Source organism: Oratosquilla oratoria, chromosome 7 (genome assembly GCF_046742065.1).
Source record: "Oratosquilla oratoria isolate Oo_2021 chromosome 7, ASM4674206v1, whole genome shotgun sequence".
Classification (NCBI taxonomy): domain Eukaryota; kingdom Metazoa; phylum Arthropoda; class Malacostraca; order Stomatopoda; family Squillidae; genus Oratosquilla; species Oratosquilla oratoria.
Window position 1 is genome coordinate 34,926,140 of NC_134783.1, and position 18,176 is coordinate 34,944,315.

At 38.3% G+C, this 18,176-nt stretch overlaps 1 protein-coding gene across 3 annotated transcripts in view; it reads left to right on the top strand.

Annotated features, from left to right (window-relative positions):
- LOC143027056 (lambda-crystallin-like) overlaps positions 1–17,684 on the top strand; it is a 35,602-nt gene extending 17,918 nt beyond the window's left edge. For all 3 annotated transcript variants that reach the window (XM_076187949.1, XM_076187948.1, XM_076187950.1), the window contains 6 exons: positions 497–622; positions 10,289–10,446; positions 10,537–10,679; positions 14,607–14,749; positions 14,984–15,115; positions 16,339–17,684. In XM_076187949.1, coding sequence (XP_076044064.1) covers positions 497–622; positions 10,289–10,446; positions 10,537–10,679; positions 14,607–14,749; positions 14,984–15,061 — 648 coding nt within the window. In that variant the 3' untranslated portion in view covers positions 15,062–15,115; positions 16,339–17,684. The remainder of the gene's footprint in view (positions 1–496; positions 623–10,288; positions 10,447–10,536; positions 10,680–14,606; positions 14,750–14,983; positions 15,116–16,338) is intronic.
- The last annotated feature ends 492 nt before the right edge of the window (positions 17,685–18,176 follow it).

Genomic DNA, 18,176 nt, shown 5'->3' on the forward strand with positions numbered 1-18,176 from the left:
ATATTTTCTTTTTCTTTTCTCAATAACTGTCAATTTCTTGTGGATAATATCATGCCAAAAAAGTAGAGTTATAGACTTGGGAAAGGAGAGATAGGAGGGATAGGAGCAGTGGCAGATTGTGAAGTGGGTGGTAAAGGAGAGATTTAAGGAGGCTAGCAGAGGGGAAAGATAGTAGAATTTAGTAATTATCGTTATTCATCTTTAAATAGAAATTATTGTAATCTCCAATAGGAAAACAAAGCAGCATGACTGGTCTATAGGGGTTATCACTTAAATTCCTGAAGTATTGCCTAAAACTTAAGCTGTCAACACCCACTATGGGGAACAGTTACAGTGAGGTAGTAAATATATAAAGTATGCAGGAACTTAACAATGTGGGAAAAAAGGACATGCTGAAGAGTTAGGTAATGAAGAAAACAGGCTAGGTAAACCTGCCATAATAGTAAATGATATATAGACTGCTAGACATGTGTTGAAATTATGTTTGTGTTTTCAGGTGTTCAAGGAATTAGATAAGCTAGTTGGCCCAGACACAGTCCTCAGTTCATCTACATCTTCTCTCTTGCCATCCAAATTTACATATGGTCTTGCACATAAGGAGAACTGCATTGTTTCCCATCCAGTAAGTCAGTTATGTAATTGTATATTAGATACACTCAAAGCCTGATGATTAATAATCAAATAATGTAAACAATCTGATCCACAAAATGTTGAGTGTTCATGAATCATTATATACATACATATACCGAAGGCTTTTTTCCCCCTTATTCGGGAGGTAGCCAAAAGACAAAGGCATAGAAACCACTCCCACCCAATCCATCACCTACATACTCCACTCCCCTCCACCCTCTTTAGTCCCTCTTATCTTGGCACCTCCTGGATGATTGGTCATCCCTGCATCTTGTCCAGTGCCCTGGGTCAGAAGTAGTGTCGCAAGACACAGCACATCCACAGCAAGGCCGTTTCATGAATTCAGTGACCCCCCCCTCTCCATCCCCTTATGCAGAAAAGGAGAAGACAGGGAGAACTCCCTTTGGGCTGCATCAATTTATTTTTCATATGAATTCCCTCACCCCCATTCCCCCTTCCATTCCCCCTCTTTGCATCACAGCATCATTCACACACAACCATTCTCCATTCACCCCTATCTTCTGTCCTCTCCCGTCCTTCCTCAACAGATATTGCCCTCTTTCCCAGTGCCCCTTTTACCCCATCCATCCATCTCATCTTAGGTCTCCCCCTCATATTCACTCCTACCTCTGCCTTCCACACCTCTTTTACCAATCTTTCTTCATTGATTCTTTCCATGTGTCCAAACCATCCTCTTTCATCAACCAAATCTCTTAACTCCGTTTCCACCCCCGTTCTCCTCCTCACCTCCTCATTTCTCACTCTATCTAGCCTAGTAACCCCTATCATACTTTTCAGGTATTTCATCTCAAACATATTCAAACTCCTTCTCTCTTCCTCTCTTATGTTCCATGTCTCTGCCCCATACAGTGCTGTCGGAACAATCACTCCTTCATACAATCTTCTCTTAGCATCCATTACCAGATGTCTATTTCTCACTACACTTTTTAATCCCCCAAGGCATTTACTCACTTCTCTCAATCTACATTCTACCTCCATTACCACTCCTCCCTTTTCTGCCACATTCGCACCCAAGTATCTAAAACTATCCACTTCCTCCAGTCTCTCTCCCTTAATACTCACTTCCAGTCTGCTGCCACTTTCTCCCCTTGTACATCATATTACCTTACTTTTACCCACATTTATCTTCAACTTCCTTCTATCACACACCTTCCCAAACTCTGTCACTAACTTCCTCAATCCCTCCTCTGATCCTGCTACAAGCACAGTGTCGTCAGCAAACAACAACTGGCTTATCTCCCACTTTTCTCCATGTTCTTTAACCATCTCCAATCCCTGACCCACTACCCTTGTATTTACCTCATCCATGTATAAATTGAACAGCCAGGGCAACATAACACATCCCTGATGAAGTCCCATCTCTACCTCAAACCACTCACTCTCTCCATATCTGATTCTAACACAAGCTCTACTACTCATATAAAAACTCTTGACTGCTCTTAACAGCTTTCCTCCTATCCCATATATCTGTAAAACCTCTCACAGTGCCTTCCTGTCTACCCTCTCATAAGCCTTTTTGAAATCCATAAAAGCCCAAAATATCCTTACCTTTTCCTAAAGCTTTCACACATATCTGTCTTACCACAAAAATCTGATTTACGCAACCCCTACCTGTCCTAAACCCACACTGTTCCTCACCAATTACTCCCTCTGTTACTCTCCTAATTCTCTCAATCAAGGCCCTCCTATAAGCATTCACAACTACACTTAACAAACTGATCCCTCTGAAACTACTACACTCACACTTGTCCCCTTTTCCCTTGTAAAGTGGAACTAAACAGACACTCCTCCAGTCCTCTGGTACTCTACCCTCTCTCCAGCAAAAATTAATTAACCTCACCAGCCAGTCCACCAGCACTGTACCTCCTTTTGTAGACATTCTGCATAATACCCATCCAACCCAGGTGCCTTACCTGCTCTCATCATCTTAACAACTGCCTTCATATCATCTTTCCTTATTTCTCCTCCATTTTCCTAACTCATCACAGTCATTTTCTTAGTGCTTCCCACTGTAACTACCTTTCCCTCCCTATCCTACTACATATTTAGCAACTCCCTTTAAATACTCTGCCCATCTTTCTCTTACTGCCTTCTGTTTCATTATCATCTCTCCATCTGCGCCTTTTACCTGTTCTTCTGTACTTGATTTGCCTCCTCCTCCTTTCTTAGTTTCTTTCCAAAACATCTTTTTATTACTTTAGTTATTTTTTTTATACTTTTACCCCATTTCATATTTGCTGTCCTCTTTGCCTCCTTTATCTCATGCTTTACTACTCCTCTCTTTTCTTTGTACCTATTTTGTAATCAATCTGTGATTGCTCATTTCTTCTCCTCTACAATCTTCTTTGCTTCCTCGTCCCTCTACTCACTACCCTTCCTTCTATTTCCTCCCTTCCTCCTTGTTCCACACACAATATTTGCACACCTTGTGACTCCCTCCTTGAACTATCTCCATTTCTCCTCCACGCCTAGTTCTAATCTTTCACTCTCTCCCACTCCCCTCTCAGCTTCTTGTACTCCTTTTCTTTCTCATTTGAGCAGTTCACTTTAAGCACCTCCCTACCCTCTGTCCTTTTCCTCTCTCTCCTTCTATCCTCCACTCTCAACTCACCTTCCACCAGAAAAGGATCTGATATTCCTCCACTCTCTCCCCTTAGAACATGTATGTCCTTAAGGGAGTGTCACATATCTTTATAGAGTAGGTGAATTTTTTTTTTAAATATGTGTTTAATGAATATATGTATAAATACCCCTTACATTAGTGTGTAATTCCTCAGGGTATTGTGTTCCTCCCATGTATGTATAAAACATAGTGAATATTTAATGAAGATATAGTGAGTTGTACTGAAGCTCTAATTACTTAATGGAAAATCCTTCCACATCATTCAGCTTGGTATGAAATGAAAGCTTGGAGTCTGGGGAACAAATCTTATTGAATACATTTTTTATACTAATACCTCTGATTTTTTTTTTTATTAATTTGTTTCTCTGAATAATTAAAAAATGCTGCAAAATTCAGGTTTCATAAATAAAAAAAATCAAATTTCTTTTATTTTTTACTGTATGAAACAATGAAACAAAAATTACAAAAATCCATAAAGAGCAACCGAAGATATTACAATAGAAAGAACAAAAACATAAACTTTACAGGATGGGGGATTTAAGTTTCACAACCATTTTTTGCGATTGTTTGATGGTTGCGATGCATAGCAAATCTCCAATTTCCTCTTGGATGATGAGGTGTGAGGTGAGGGTGAGTGGTGTGGCAAGGGTGGAGGAGATGTAAGATGGGCGTGGCTAGTAAATGCTTGCAGAGTGCTGGGAGCAGCTGTGCTGTTTTTCTCCTCTTTCTTTTTCCTTCTTGTTTCTATTTCAGGCACTCACGAGCCCTCTCTATATTCTGTCACTTTACTCTCTTGTTTCTTGTTAATTTTTCCATGATCACGGCAACAATACAGTGCGAGGAATCAAAACTGTTGCGTACGGTGAGAGCGCCAGGAGCGATGTCACCTTACTTTGACCTTTGCAAGAGTACTGGTACCCTGTCCACTGTCCTTGTGGGGTATGCTGGTGGGAGGAGTTGCCAAATATCTCCATAAACACTTGAAGAAACCTCCTTCCACTCTACCACATGCTTACCTATCTCATCATTTACTAGTATAGCCACCCCTTCTCTCCCATGTCCTCTCTTCAGTCCTAAAATCCTCCCAGTTACAGTCCCAAACGCAAACTCGCCCCTCCCTTTCAATTTGGTTTCACTCAGTACCAACTCATCCATCTCTCTTCTCACAAACGTATTGCCTATATCTTCCATATTACTTTCATCTGTACCACATCTCCCTTCCCACATTAACCTTGAAGAAACCTCCTTCCACTCCACCACATACCTATCTCTTCATTTACTAGTATAGCCACACCTTCTCTCCCTTGTCCTCTCTTCACTCCTGAAAGCCTCCCATTTACACTTCCAATCTCAAACTCGCCCCTCCCTTTCAACTTAATTTCACTCAATGCCAACATATCCAGCTTTCTTCTCACTAACATACTGCCTATCTCTTCCATTTTACTTTCATCTGTACCACATCCTTGCACATTAAAAGACCCAAACATTAGGGTACTGGTTGGAAAACTCCTCCCAGATCCTCTTATGCCTTTGCTTTTTTTTAGGAATGTCCCCTTTGGGGCTACTGGGAGAAGGATGCCTAGTCCTATCCCTGTCCCATTTTTGTCACCTTATACGATTCAAGTGGAAATACTTGGTGACAGTATTCTTTTCCCCCACCACAGGGTTTGGCATACTGAAAACAATGATATTCAGAGATGTGGTACAGGACAGTAACAAGAGTGGGAGGACAACATAACAGAAGGATAGTCACAGTATAATAAAATATCATAATTTTTCTTTGAATAGAGATTTCCTCTACCTCAGACAAAATGACGTGTGGCTCTGGTCCATAGGGGCGCCCCATATAGACCCTAAAGTATAAGCTGCATGCTACTTAGCAGCTTTTAACCCCACAGTAACATGCAGATGGGAGGGCTTTAAGAGATTATAGAAGTGAATTTAGAAAGACCACATCAAAAGGATGTGAAGAAATACATTTTTCCATATAGATGCATAAATATGTGGAAAAGCTTAGAAGGTGACATAGCCCAAGCTCAAACAATACATGAATTCAAATCTAAATGCGATGATTGAAATTCAGAGATATAAATTAAGCTGGAACCATACATGAATTTGAGTCTAGGTATGTTAGAAAGTTAGAGAATAGGAGACAGAACCCAACAAGTAAATTTGTTAAGTATCAGAGTTATTAAAAAGATTTAACGTAAAGGTAGTTTTTAAAAATGATAGTACAGTAAAACATAAACTCATCAACAATAGTATTGAAATTGAAAAAGGATGCATTTATAAAATTCCTTGCAAAATGTGTAATCAATTTTACATAGGTCAAACTGCCAAACCCTTAAACATTAGAATTGAACAACATAAGAAAAATGTTAGGTATGGTAATAATTCGAGTGGTATTTTCAAACATATTGAATTAAATAATCATCCAACTGATTGGGATAATGCCCAGCCAATCTATTATACCAACAACATTATAGCAAGAAATTTAATAGAGTGTAGTTTGATTCATACCACCAGTAATCAAAATACCAATCTACACAAAGGCTTATACAAACTAGTTAATTTTATTTGTCAAGAAATTAGTAAGATGATATCAGGTAAATTGTAACCCATCGACAATGTGACCCTGGCGACTGTGACCTGATGTCGCCCCACCATCATAAGTTAATTGACAATGACCTTCCGCCCTCCAGGGGTAATTGGCTGCCACCCTTATTCTGTCCTTGTTCCTTTGTTTCATGTATATATTATCTATGCATTTTTATTACTTTGTACTTGTTGCACTGAAGATGTAATATACGAAAGCGCTCTGCTTCGTTAGTTTCCTTTTTCCAAGTGGTCTACTTTGGATAAGTGAACACACGTACCTGTGTTCTTATTAGCATGTATATGTATATATATATGTATATACAGGTCGTCGACTTACGACCTATGCGACTTACGACTGATCGACTTTACGACCACGAGATAGTGCAATGATATTTAACATTTAATAGAGTAACAGAATTTTAATGTTATGCCTGGCAGTGCAGTACAATTACTTTGCACGCCGCGAGACGCAAGTGCGATAGTATTGGCAGGCTGCCGGCAGCGTCAGCATTTCAGCCAGCTAAATATTCTTTCATTTTGTTTGTTTGAAGTAAAATGTTTCCTAATTTTGCATTGCATTTTGTATTTTCATATATTTTGCAATTAATAAAATGTAACAGCAAAACTATTTTTTTATGCCTAGGCTAGTTTGTTGCCGATAAAATATGTTCGGTACGGTACGTAAACGAAAAGAATGTGTTTTTAAATAAAATTTTACCTTACATTTTTTTTTTATATATGTTTTGCAATTAATAAAATGTAACTAATTTTTTTTTATGCTTAGTCTGTTGTCGATAATAATACATATGTTCGGTACAGCATTTTGTATTTTTATGTGTTGCGATTATAAAATGTAACAGTAAAATTTGTTTATGCCTAGTCTATTGTCGTTAACGATATTTTCGGTATACTACGTAAACGAAAAGAATGTGTTTTGAAATAGAAATTTTCCTAATTGTGCCTTGCAATGATTTTAATTTTAACAAACAATAAAGTATTTGTAGGTCAAAGATGACAGGACTTTATTCAGTATCCGTTGGCCTAGGCTACGTTTCCGAACGAAAATTATAAAAAAAAAAGTTAAGGAATATTAAAGAACGTAGCTCAAAGATAATACGATTTTATTCAGTATGCATACGTTTCCTAAGGAAAGTCTGGTGGTAAAATAATAAAAATGTTAAAAAATACAGTATATAGTATTATAGGTCAGAGATTATAGGATTTTATTCAGTATGCTTAGGCCTAAGCTACGTTTCCCAAAGAAAATCATATAAAATTATGAAAAGGTTATAAATATTATACAACATAGTTCAAAGATGCTAAGATTATTTCAGTATGCAAAATATACAATATATATACAGTAACAAAAATAATATATAAAGGGTAATATATACTGTATATGTAATATATAAAGTCCGACTTGCGTCCAGATCGACTTACGACCTGTCTGTCGGAACCGAACTCGGTCGTAAGTCGACGACAACCTGTATATATATATATATATATATATATATATATGTATATATATAATGTATATATATGTATGTATATATATATATATATATATATTGCTATAGTTGGGCAGCAGATCCTCTTTTAGGCAGATATAATTGAAATTTTCAGCAGTTTCTGCATTCATGAGTTTTTTGCTGACATTTTCAACTTTTCTTGTGCTGGCACACTGTGTCGTGTTAAGTTCTCTAATTACCTGGCCAAATAGCATTGGTGGTATAGGTAAAGGCATGGGAATTATCTTCTTAATTTTTATGCAGAGCTTTCGCCTAACAGTTAGGCATCTTCAGTGCTAATGAGTACAGTGTGTGGGGGATGATTATATATACACAATACGCAGATCACAAACACTTCATTGCTGATCCTAGAAGCCTTATACATAAAAGATAAAAACCCTACCATGAACAGACAGACTAAGGACCCATTCATTATCCCCACATCAAAAAACATTGAGCTCCTCTTTAGGTTCACGGCCACTTGGCCTGTGGGCGGCGCTATGCGCCGTACTTCCTGATTGCTTAACTGGATCAGCACTGAAGCTGGTGCAAATTTCAATTATATATACCCGGTATATATATATATATATATATATATATATATATATATATATATATATATATATATATATATATATATATATATACATATGAATTTCTTCGCAAATGACACAAAAATACTAAAGAAAGTAAGAACAGAGGAAGATTGTGAATCATTACAGTTAGACCTAGACAAAATCTGGAAATGGGCTCAAAAGTGGGAAGTAAACTTCAATATCAAGAAGTGTAGTATAATGGAGTTTAAAAAAAGAAAAAATAGAATATCAAGAAATTATAAAATTGGTGAAGAAGTCAAAAAAGTGAACTTTGAAAGAGACATTGGAGTAATAATCAGCAAAGACATGACACCGGACAAACATATCAATAAAATAGTCGGAGAAACCTTCAACCTATTAAGGTTAACGAAAGTGGCATTTGACTATTTGGATGAGGAAATTATTGAAAAAATGTTAGTTCCACTAATAAGACCAAAACTGGAGTATGCAGCAACACTATGGACACCCAGTACTAAAAAGAATATAAAGAAATTAGAAAGAATACAAAGAGCAACAACAAAGTTGGCACCAACTCTCTCCAAATTAACATATGAACAAAGATTGTCCAAATTGAAACTACCCACTCTGGAACAAAGAAGAGAAAGAGGAGATCTACCGACTATTTATAGAATCATGAAAGGAATGGAAATCCTAGATAGAGATGATGTATTAAAATGGTACAACAAAAAAACAAGAGGACATGAAACTCAAAAAAGCTATTTATAGAAGACATCTGAAAAAAAAAAATAGCTTCCCACATAGAGTGGTGGATACCTGGAATAAATTAGATAAGGAAACAGTGTGTGCAAACACTATTCAAGATTTTAAGAAAAAACTTGATGCTGCGAGATACAAAGACGGGTCACCACGAGCATAGCTCCCTTCTCATATAATACAACTAGGTAAATACATACATATACCAAAGGCTCTTTCCCCCTTACAAGGGAGGTAGCCAAAAAACAAAGGCATAAAAATCACTCCCACCCATTCCATCCCTAACATACTCCACTCCCATCCACCCCCTTCCCTACCTCTTATCTTGGCACCTCCTGGATGACAGGTCATCCCTGCATCTTGCCCACTGCCCTGGGTTAGAGGCAGGGTCACAAGACAGCACATCCACAGCAAAGCCGCTTCATTAAATCAGTGACCCCCCCTCTCTGTTCCATCATGAAGAAAATGAGAAGATGGGGAGAAATCCCTTTGGGCTGCGTGAATTTATTTTTTTCACACATACTCCTTCACCCCCATTCCCCACCCACTCCCCCCTCATGCATCACAGCATCATCCATACACAACCATTCTACATTCACCCCTATCTTCTGTCCTCTCTTGTCCTTCCTCAACAGACATTCCCTTCTTCCCCAATGCCCCTTTTACCCCATCCATCCATCTCATCCTAGGTTGCCCCCTCATGTTCACTCCTTCTGCCTCTGCCTTTCACACCTCTTTTACTAATCTTTCTTCATTCATTCTTTCCATGTGTCCAAACCATCCCAATACTCTTTCATCATTACAGAGTGACCTGAACAAAGTCTGTCTCAGAATGGAGCAAGAAATGGGAAGTAGAATTTAACATCAAGAAATGCAGTATAACTGAATTTGGGAAAAGCAAGAATAGAATATCAGGACATTATAAAATTGACAAAAAAGAAGTAAAGAAAATGAATTCTGAAAAGGACCTAGGAGTAATCATCACCAAAGACATGGCTCCAGATGAACATATAAACAAAATAGTTGGAGAAACATACAATTTGTTGAGATCAATAAAGGTGGCTTTAAAATACCTGGATGAGGAAATGATGAAAAAAATATTACTAACACTGATAAGGCCAAAATTGGAATATGCAGCAATAATATGGTCACCTAGTACAAAAAAGAATACAAGAAAATTAGAAAGAATACAAAGAGCAATGACAGATGGCCCCAACACTTTTAAACTTAACATATGAACAAAGATTGGCTGAACTGGAATTGCCGACCCTGGAACAAAGAAGAGAACGAGGGGACCTACTAACCATCTACAGGATTATGAAAGGCAAGGAACTCCTTGATAGAGAGGACTTATTAAAGTGGGACAGAGGAAAAACAAGAGGACATGCAAAGAAACTCAAAAAGGATAGATACAGAAGAGACCTGAAAAAGAATAGCTTCCAACACAGAGTGATAAATATCTGGAACAAAGTGGACAAAAAGATAGTGTGTTGCGAGATACAAAAATGGGTCACCATGAGCATAGCTCACCATCCTGTAAAATACAACTGGGTAAATACAACCAGATAAATACATTTAAACTCATTTTAATTTTCCAGGTGAACCCTCCATACTATGTACCTGTAGTAGAAATAGTACCTGCTCCATGGACATTGAAGTCTGTAGTAACTAAAACTCGCCAACTTATGGAAGAAATTGGACAATCTCCTGTTACATTTTCCAAAGAAATTCCTGGTTTTGGTATAAACCGTATTCAGTAAGTTTTTTTTTTCTATCATTTTTATTTCCTTTAATATATGCGTTGGACTGTAGTTAAGTTTTGAAATTTATTCAAACCTATTTGCAGATGTGCTATTCCTAACGAATGCTGGCATTTAGTGAACAATGGGTATGTGAGTGCAGCTGATGTTGATACTATGATGAGTGAAGGATTGGGAACAAGATATGCTTGGATAGGTCCATTGGAAACTTGTCATCTTAATGCTGAAGGTAATGTTGATGACTTTAAGTAATAGAATTCTTTAGTCATTACATAATAATGTGCTTTGCACACAGGAAACAAATTGTTTTAATATAGAAAAGAATAGCTTACTTATTCAATTTTCAGGTCTTCCACTCTGTCAATCAGTCTTAATATTCCAACTACAACCCTCAGATATAAGTCCCACAGAAAAGACCTTCCCACACCAGACAAGAACCACATTGCCATACCTGTACTTAGGATTGTGCTAACACAGAATAGGTTTGGCCACAGATTAAAATGACCCCAGATGCAACCACCATATAGAAAACACAAAACACCTCATACTACTGTGCCCCATAGTAACAATCCCTAGACAACAACACAATATCTTTCAGAGGGATCAGTTTGTTGAGTGTAGTTGTCAAGGCTTAAAGGAGGGTTTTGATTGAGAGGATTAGGAAAGGAACTGAGGGAGTAATAAGTGTAGAACAGTGTGAGTTGTGGATCCGATTTTTGTGGTAAAACAGATATGTGAGAAACCTTAGCAAAAGATGAGGATGGATTTTGGGCCTTTATGGATTTTGGAAAATTCGTATGACAGTGTAGACAGAAAGGCACTATGGGATGTTATGCAGATATATGGGATTGGGGGGAAAGCTGTTAAGGGCAGTCAAGATAGTAGTAGTAGAGTAGTGAAGAAAGATTAGTAAATAGGTGCAAAAGGCAGAGGTGGAGGGAGTGAACATGAGGGGGCAACCAAGGATGGGATAGATGGATGGGGTATTGGGAAAGAGGGGATTGTCTGTTGAGGAAGGAAAGTAGAAGACAGAATATAGGGGTGAGGATAGAATGGTTGTGTATGGATAATGTTGTGATGTATGGAAGGGAGTGGGTGGGGGATGGGGGGGTTAGAGAGTATGTGTGAATGATATTTTAACAAAGCTCAAAAGGGGTTTCTCCCCATTTCTTTTTCTGCATGAGGGGATGGAGAGAGGTGGGGGGGCCACATATTAAATGAAGCGGCCTTGCTATGGATGTGTTGTGTCTTGCTACATTGCCTCTGATCCAGGGCAGTGGGCGGGATGCAAGGATGTCCCATCATCCAGGAGGAACCAAGATAAGATGGAGGGAAGGGGGTCAATGAGAGTGGAGTATGTGGGGATGGAATTGGTAGGAGTGGATTTTATGTCTTTGTTTTTGACTATCTCCCATGTAAGGGGGAAAAATGTTCGTATACGTATGTGTATATAGTAGAGTCTGTGTTAGAATTGGAAATGGAGAGAGTGAGTAGTTTGAGGTAAAGTTGGGACTGTGTCAGGGATGTGTCATGTCACCATGACTGTTCAATGTATACATGGATCAGGTGATACAGGAGGTAAATGTGAGGGTAATGGGTAGGGGATGGGAAATGGTTAAAGAAAATGTAGAAAAGTAGGATGTGAATTATTTGTTGTTTGCTGATGACACTGCAGTTATGGTAGGAGTGGTAAGGAGTCAGCTGAGTTTGGGAAGGTATGCAGTAGGAGAAAGTTGAAGGTAATTGTAGGTAAAACCAAGGTGATGAGGTATGCAAGGAGAGAGATGTCAGTGAGTTGGAAGTGAGTCTTAAAGGAGAGAGGCTGGAGGAAGTGGATAGCTTTAGATATTTGAGGGTGCATGTGGCTGGAAAGGGAGGAATGGAGGTAGAGGTGAATTGTAGATTGAGAGAAGCAAATAAATGCCTTGGGGGATTAAAAGGTGTCATGAGTAATAGACATCTGGGAATGGATGCTAAGAGGAGATTGTATGAAGGGATGATTGTGCAGACAGATTTGTGTGGGACAGATTTGGAATTTAAGAAAGGCAGAAAGGAAATGTTTGAATATGTTTGAGATAAAATGTTTGAGAATTATGGTAGGGGTTACTAGGTTGGGTAGAGTGAGAAACAAGGAGGTGAAGAGGAGAGCAGGAGTGGAAAAAGAGGTGGCAGAGAGCACTGTTGAAAGAGTATTAGGATAGTTTGGACACATGGAAATAATGAGCAAAGAAAGATTAGTATAAAAGTTGTGGAATGCTGAAGTACAGGGAGTGAATTTAAGGGGATAACAAAGGATGAGATGGATGGATGGGATGAAGGAGGTGTTGAGCAAAAGGGGAATGTCTGTTGAGCAAGGAAGGGAGGCAGCAGGAGATAGGGATGAGTGTAGAGTGGCTGTGTATAGATGATACTGTTATGCAAGGAAGGAAATGGCAGGGGATAGGGGGTGCTTATGTGTGAATATTTTGATGCAGCTCAAAGAGATTTCTACCTATCTTTTTTTCTGCATGAGGGGATAGAGAGGGGTAGTATCCGTTTAAGTAAAGTGGCCTTACTGTGGATGTACTGTGTCTTATTACATTGCTTATGATACAGGGATGAGCCATCATCCATGAGGAGCTGAGATGAGAGGGAGGAAAACGTAGTAGAGGGGAGTGGAATAGATGGGTGTAGATACATGTCTTTGACTTGGCAACTTCTCTTATAAGGGGGAAAAGCTCTTGGTATAAAGATAGGATTTCTTATGCTACGCTGATGCATGTGTGAATATACAGTACAGTTATGATTATCCAGCTGTCATGGGACTTTTCCATTGCCGCTAAATCAAATATGCCATTGTTTTGGGTCATATCCTTTAAAAAGGATAAACCTACCCAAAATTCATTTAATTTCCTACCTAAACCTCACAAATAATATAAACACAAAAACAAAGTACAACTGGCTCATGATCTGCTGAATGATGCTCACCAATGATTTCCAGCTTTCTGATGCCATGACAAGTCCTAAATTTGCACAGCCATCTGATGTATAAGTTACATTCATTTTCAATCTCCAAATTTGCCCATAGCTTCTTGGCCTTCTCAATGAGCACAGGCCCAGTGACAGGATTACCTTCAGAGCGTTCAACAGTAAACCAAACGTAGAGATTCCGATCCAATTCATCAAGCTTATGTCTCTTCAACGACTTCCTCTTGTCAATTACTGATGTAGGGACTTCTGTATTAGCAACAAAAGACAGGAGCTTGTCTTTCTGTTTCTTGTTTCTGCATCAATGAACTCACACTGAATTCTGCCATCAACTTCATGCAGCTCTCTTCCTTCTCCATCCATTTTACGAGCTCAGTCTTCTTTGGGAGCATGAGAACAAAGTGCTTCCTCTTCCCCATGGTCTTATTCTGCAGTGAAGCCATGGTGAGATACAGTAGCTAGCACAGACACGCCAATGTAAACAGATAAAGAGGAGATCGTAATACAATGGATGCAACAGGTAATATGGCAGCAAAGCAGAAGGCTGTTCTCAATAGTTCGGATGACTGCCACTACAGTGTTGACACTCTACCCGCGTAGTTCAGCTGCCTAGAGTGTGCATGTAATTCACATATTGGCATTGTCACGTATTGATATTTATATTTAATCTTATTGATAGGGGTTGATAAAAGTTGCCGTTATATCAGGATTGCTCTATCAGACACCGGATAATTGGAACTTCACTGTACATGTATGTAGTAGGCCATAAATGTGTTCACATCAGTGTGTGTCTTTGTATCTATAGGTGAAATTACATATTTCTTACCCTTGTTTGCAACTTTGCAATAATTACATTTGTCTCATACATGGCAGATAGAATATGAACATACAAGTCCCTCCTTGTCCAAAAGCAAATTAATTATCTGCCAAGAACCCATTCCTAGATACTTTTTCCATCACGAAATTCTCTCCCAGACTTTGCTTCACCTGCTCATTACAAAATAATAGGGGCTTTGGGTAGGCTTTGATTTTACTTTTTTTTTCTGAGATTGAAAAATCCTTTTTTAACTTTGAAATTACCTGATCTAATCCAAATGAGTAAGTTGCTCAAATGATACTGTAGAATGACATTAAGATAACAGTTGACATTCATTAGAGGTATCATTAATTGTTCTTTTTTTTTCTGTAGGGATGGAGAACTTTTGTGCACGGTATGGTAAGGGCATGTCAGCTGTAGGGCACACCTTTGGTCCAATACCCTCTTGGACTGTAGAAGACACTAAAGAACTAAGTTCCCAGATGGATCAACGCATACCATTGGACACCCTGCAGGTTAATACCTGTACAAATTCTGTACAATATTTTTATTACTATATTTGGTATCCTGAGTAATAATAATTACTTTGTGATACAATTTTTGTAGGTTGATTTAGGTTAAGTAATAAATTTATTTTATATCATGATTTTCAGTTTTGTTTTCTTGGATGCACTGTATTTATTTTTCAATAAAATTTTTAGTGGTTTTAGAATGACACTGATGGTTTACTCCTTTGATTATAATGGAAGAATCGTCGTGATTGGAGGAATGAGCGATTGGCATCACTGGCTAAATTAAAGAAAGACATGAAAGCTAAAGACCAGTAAGATGTCAAGTTTTCTTCCCACCTTCCATTTAGAAGAAATATCACATCATATTGTGTAAGTGATAATACTTCTAATTTCTATCCTAGTTTTGTGCCAGCATTAAGTTATAGTCAAGGTGCATGCTCTTTAATAATGAATAATGTATCTTTAGGATATATTTCTAGCACAAAATTAATAGTGAAAATTCAGTATTCTTTTATTGACAAATTATTGTCAGTAATTTAGTTGGAATAAATCCTTCTTACTCAGTCAACCAATGTTAACAGTGTAGATTGGGAAAGGTAGCAAATGTGTAGACCAGATTTTTGTAGTGAGGAAGATATACAAAAATATTGTGGCAAAAGATTAGGATATTTTTTTGGCTTTTATGGATCTGGATGAAATAAGACTGAAATGCTTGATGGCAAATTCCAAGCTTTATTCATCAAATACCAGGGTATCATATCTGTAACAGAGAGACAGTCAAAACAAAATACTACCGACAATCACACAACACGGCATTAACATAGTAATGTACATAACAGACAACGCATAACAGACAAAACAAAATAAATACAGACAATCATACAAAACAGTATTAACACAATACATAACACAAAACAGAACAACATAAAAGAAACACTCACGCACATTAACAGTAGGAAGCAGTTTGGTATGCAGGACCTAGACCGACCGTGTCACCATGGTGAATAACGATACATAGCTTTGTCAGATGCAAAAATGGTAGTGTTAATGAGAGTTGCCAACAACTAATTACTATCACACTGGAGAAGGATTTTGTTAGGGCTGACAATAAGAAATTTGTGGGAGGAGTTGCAAATGTATGGCATAGGGAGGAAGTTGTTAAGGGCAGTAAATTTTTTTTACATGAGTATTGGAGTTTGTGGTAGGGTTGGAAATGGTAAGAGTGAGTGGTTTGAGGTGAAGGTAGGGCTGTGTCAGGGTTGAATAATATCACTGGTTATTCACTGTGTAAATGGATGGGGTGGCATAGGTGGTAAATGTGAGGGCAATTGAAGATAGGGGTAAGAAGCTTTTTGGTATATAGATGATGATGGTGATTTGGTTTAATGTCACAAACTCCCCCCTATTGGGATGCTAGGATGGTGCCACCCCCAGTGGTTGCCTTTGGGGATGTATATAGATAGAAATAGAAATTTATATTGAGCCTGGAAAGTACATACAGGTGACCACACTAATCTGCCTCATTTTAAGCATACCTTATTTGACAGTTTTATTTCACACTACTGGTATTAATTATTTCTCTTATCCAACAGATGCTCCAATTCGATGGTAAAAATTTCCCATGCAAGGATTTTTTTTCACAGTATAAAAGATCCTTTCTTATGAAATCAAGAATACAGTATATACTTGTACATAAGAAATCATTAATTGAAATATTTTGTGTGGAGGTCAACCCCTGTTTTTTTAGGGTAATAAAACAATCAATTATAGTAAAGCACCACATTTTATGAATGGGAGAGGACAGAAGACAGGGGTGAATGGAGAATGGTTGTATATGGATGATGCTGTGATGCATGAGGTAGATAGGGTGGTGGATGAGGGGTGAGGGAGTATGTGTGAGAAATAATTTGACATAGCCCGAAGGGGTTTCTCCCCGTTTTTTCCTTTACTGCATGAGGGGATGGAGAGGGGGGTTGCCAATTTAATGAAGTGGCCTTGCTGTGGATGTGCTGTGTCTTGTGATGCTGCATCTGATCCAGGGCAGTGGGCGAGATGCAGGGATGACCAGGAGGTGCCAAGATAAGAGGGAGAGAAGAGGGTAGAGGGGAGTGGAGTGTGATAGGGATGGAAGGGGTGGGAGTGGTTTTTATGCCTTTGTTTCTTGGCTACCTCCCTTGTAAGGGGGAAAAGAGCCTTTGGTATATGTATGTATGTACAAATTCACTTCAGAAAACTTGGTAAGAATCATCCTATGCAATGTAAGATTAAAGATCAGTGAGCCTGAAGCATGAAGCATTAAAATCCAAATGTTTATCATCTGACATTGTTGTAATTTATACTCAAACATGCAAAGTCATTCTGTTGCCCTGTATATTTCCATTAAAGTATCTTTTTATAGTCAACTGGGACAGAATATTGTTGTAATTCAAAAATAGTGCATAGAATGTAAGAATTGCTCTTTGTCCTTCTCTTCATGTAGAAATTTCAACCCAGTGAAAGTAATACTCATGTAAATTGACCCCTGATTGACAACTGAGAATTTGACCAATACACAAGTACTGGTATATAGTACACAGTAATAATACCAGCCTCAGAAGATGCTGAACTTGCTTCATACAGTAATTTTTATTTTGTTTATCTATTTAATTATAAACATTTTCATTAACTATGGACATGAAACCATGTAGATTTTACATTTATTATTTATTATTTTTCTTCTTCCAAAGTTCTTCAAATAAAGGTGTATTTAATCTAACTACAATATTTTTCTAGTTCCTCTAATTTGTTGGTTGAGGAATATTACAGAGGAAACTTATAAATTGGACAGTTATAAGAACAGAAGGGTATCTACATGTATCCTACATTCTTCTGTATATTTAGTAATTCTCATACATACATACATACATATGCCAAGGCTTTTTCCCCCTTACAAGGGAGGTAGCCAAAAAGGAAAAGGCATAAAATCATTCCCACCTATTCCATCCCTGAATACACTCCACTCCCCTCCACCCTCCCTCTTATCTTAGCACCTCCTGGATGACAGGTCATCTCTGCACCTTGTCCACTGCCCTGGGTCAGAAGCAGTGTCGCAAGACACAGCACATCCACAGCAAGGCCACTTCATTAAATTGGCAACCCCCCCTCTCCATCCCCCCATGTATAAAAGGAGAAGACAAGGAGAAATCCTTTCGGGCTGTGTCAAATTTTGCTCACACATACTACCCCATCCCCCCACCCATCCCACCTCATGCATCACAACATCATCCATATACAGCCTTTCTCCATCCACCTCATCCTAGGACGTCCCCTCATGTTCACTCCCTCCACATCTGCCTTCCATACCTCTTTTACTAGTCTTTCTTCACTCATTCTTTCCATGTCTCCAAACCATCCTAATACTCTTTCATCAACCCTATCTCCCAACTCCCTT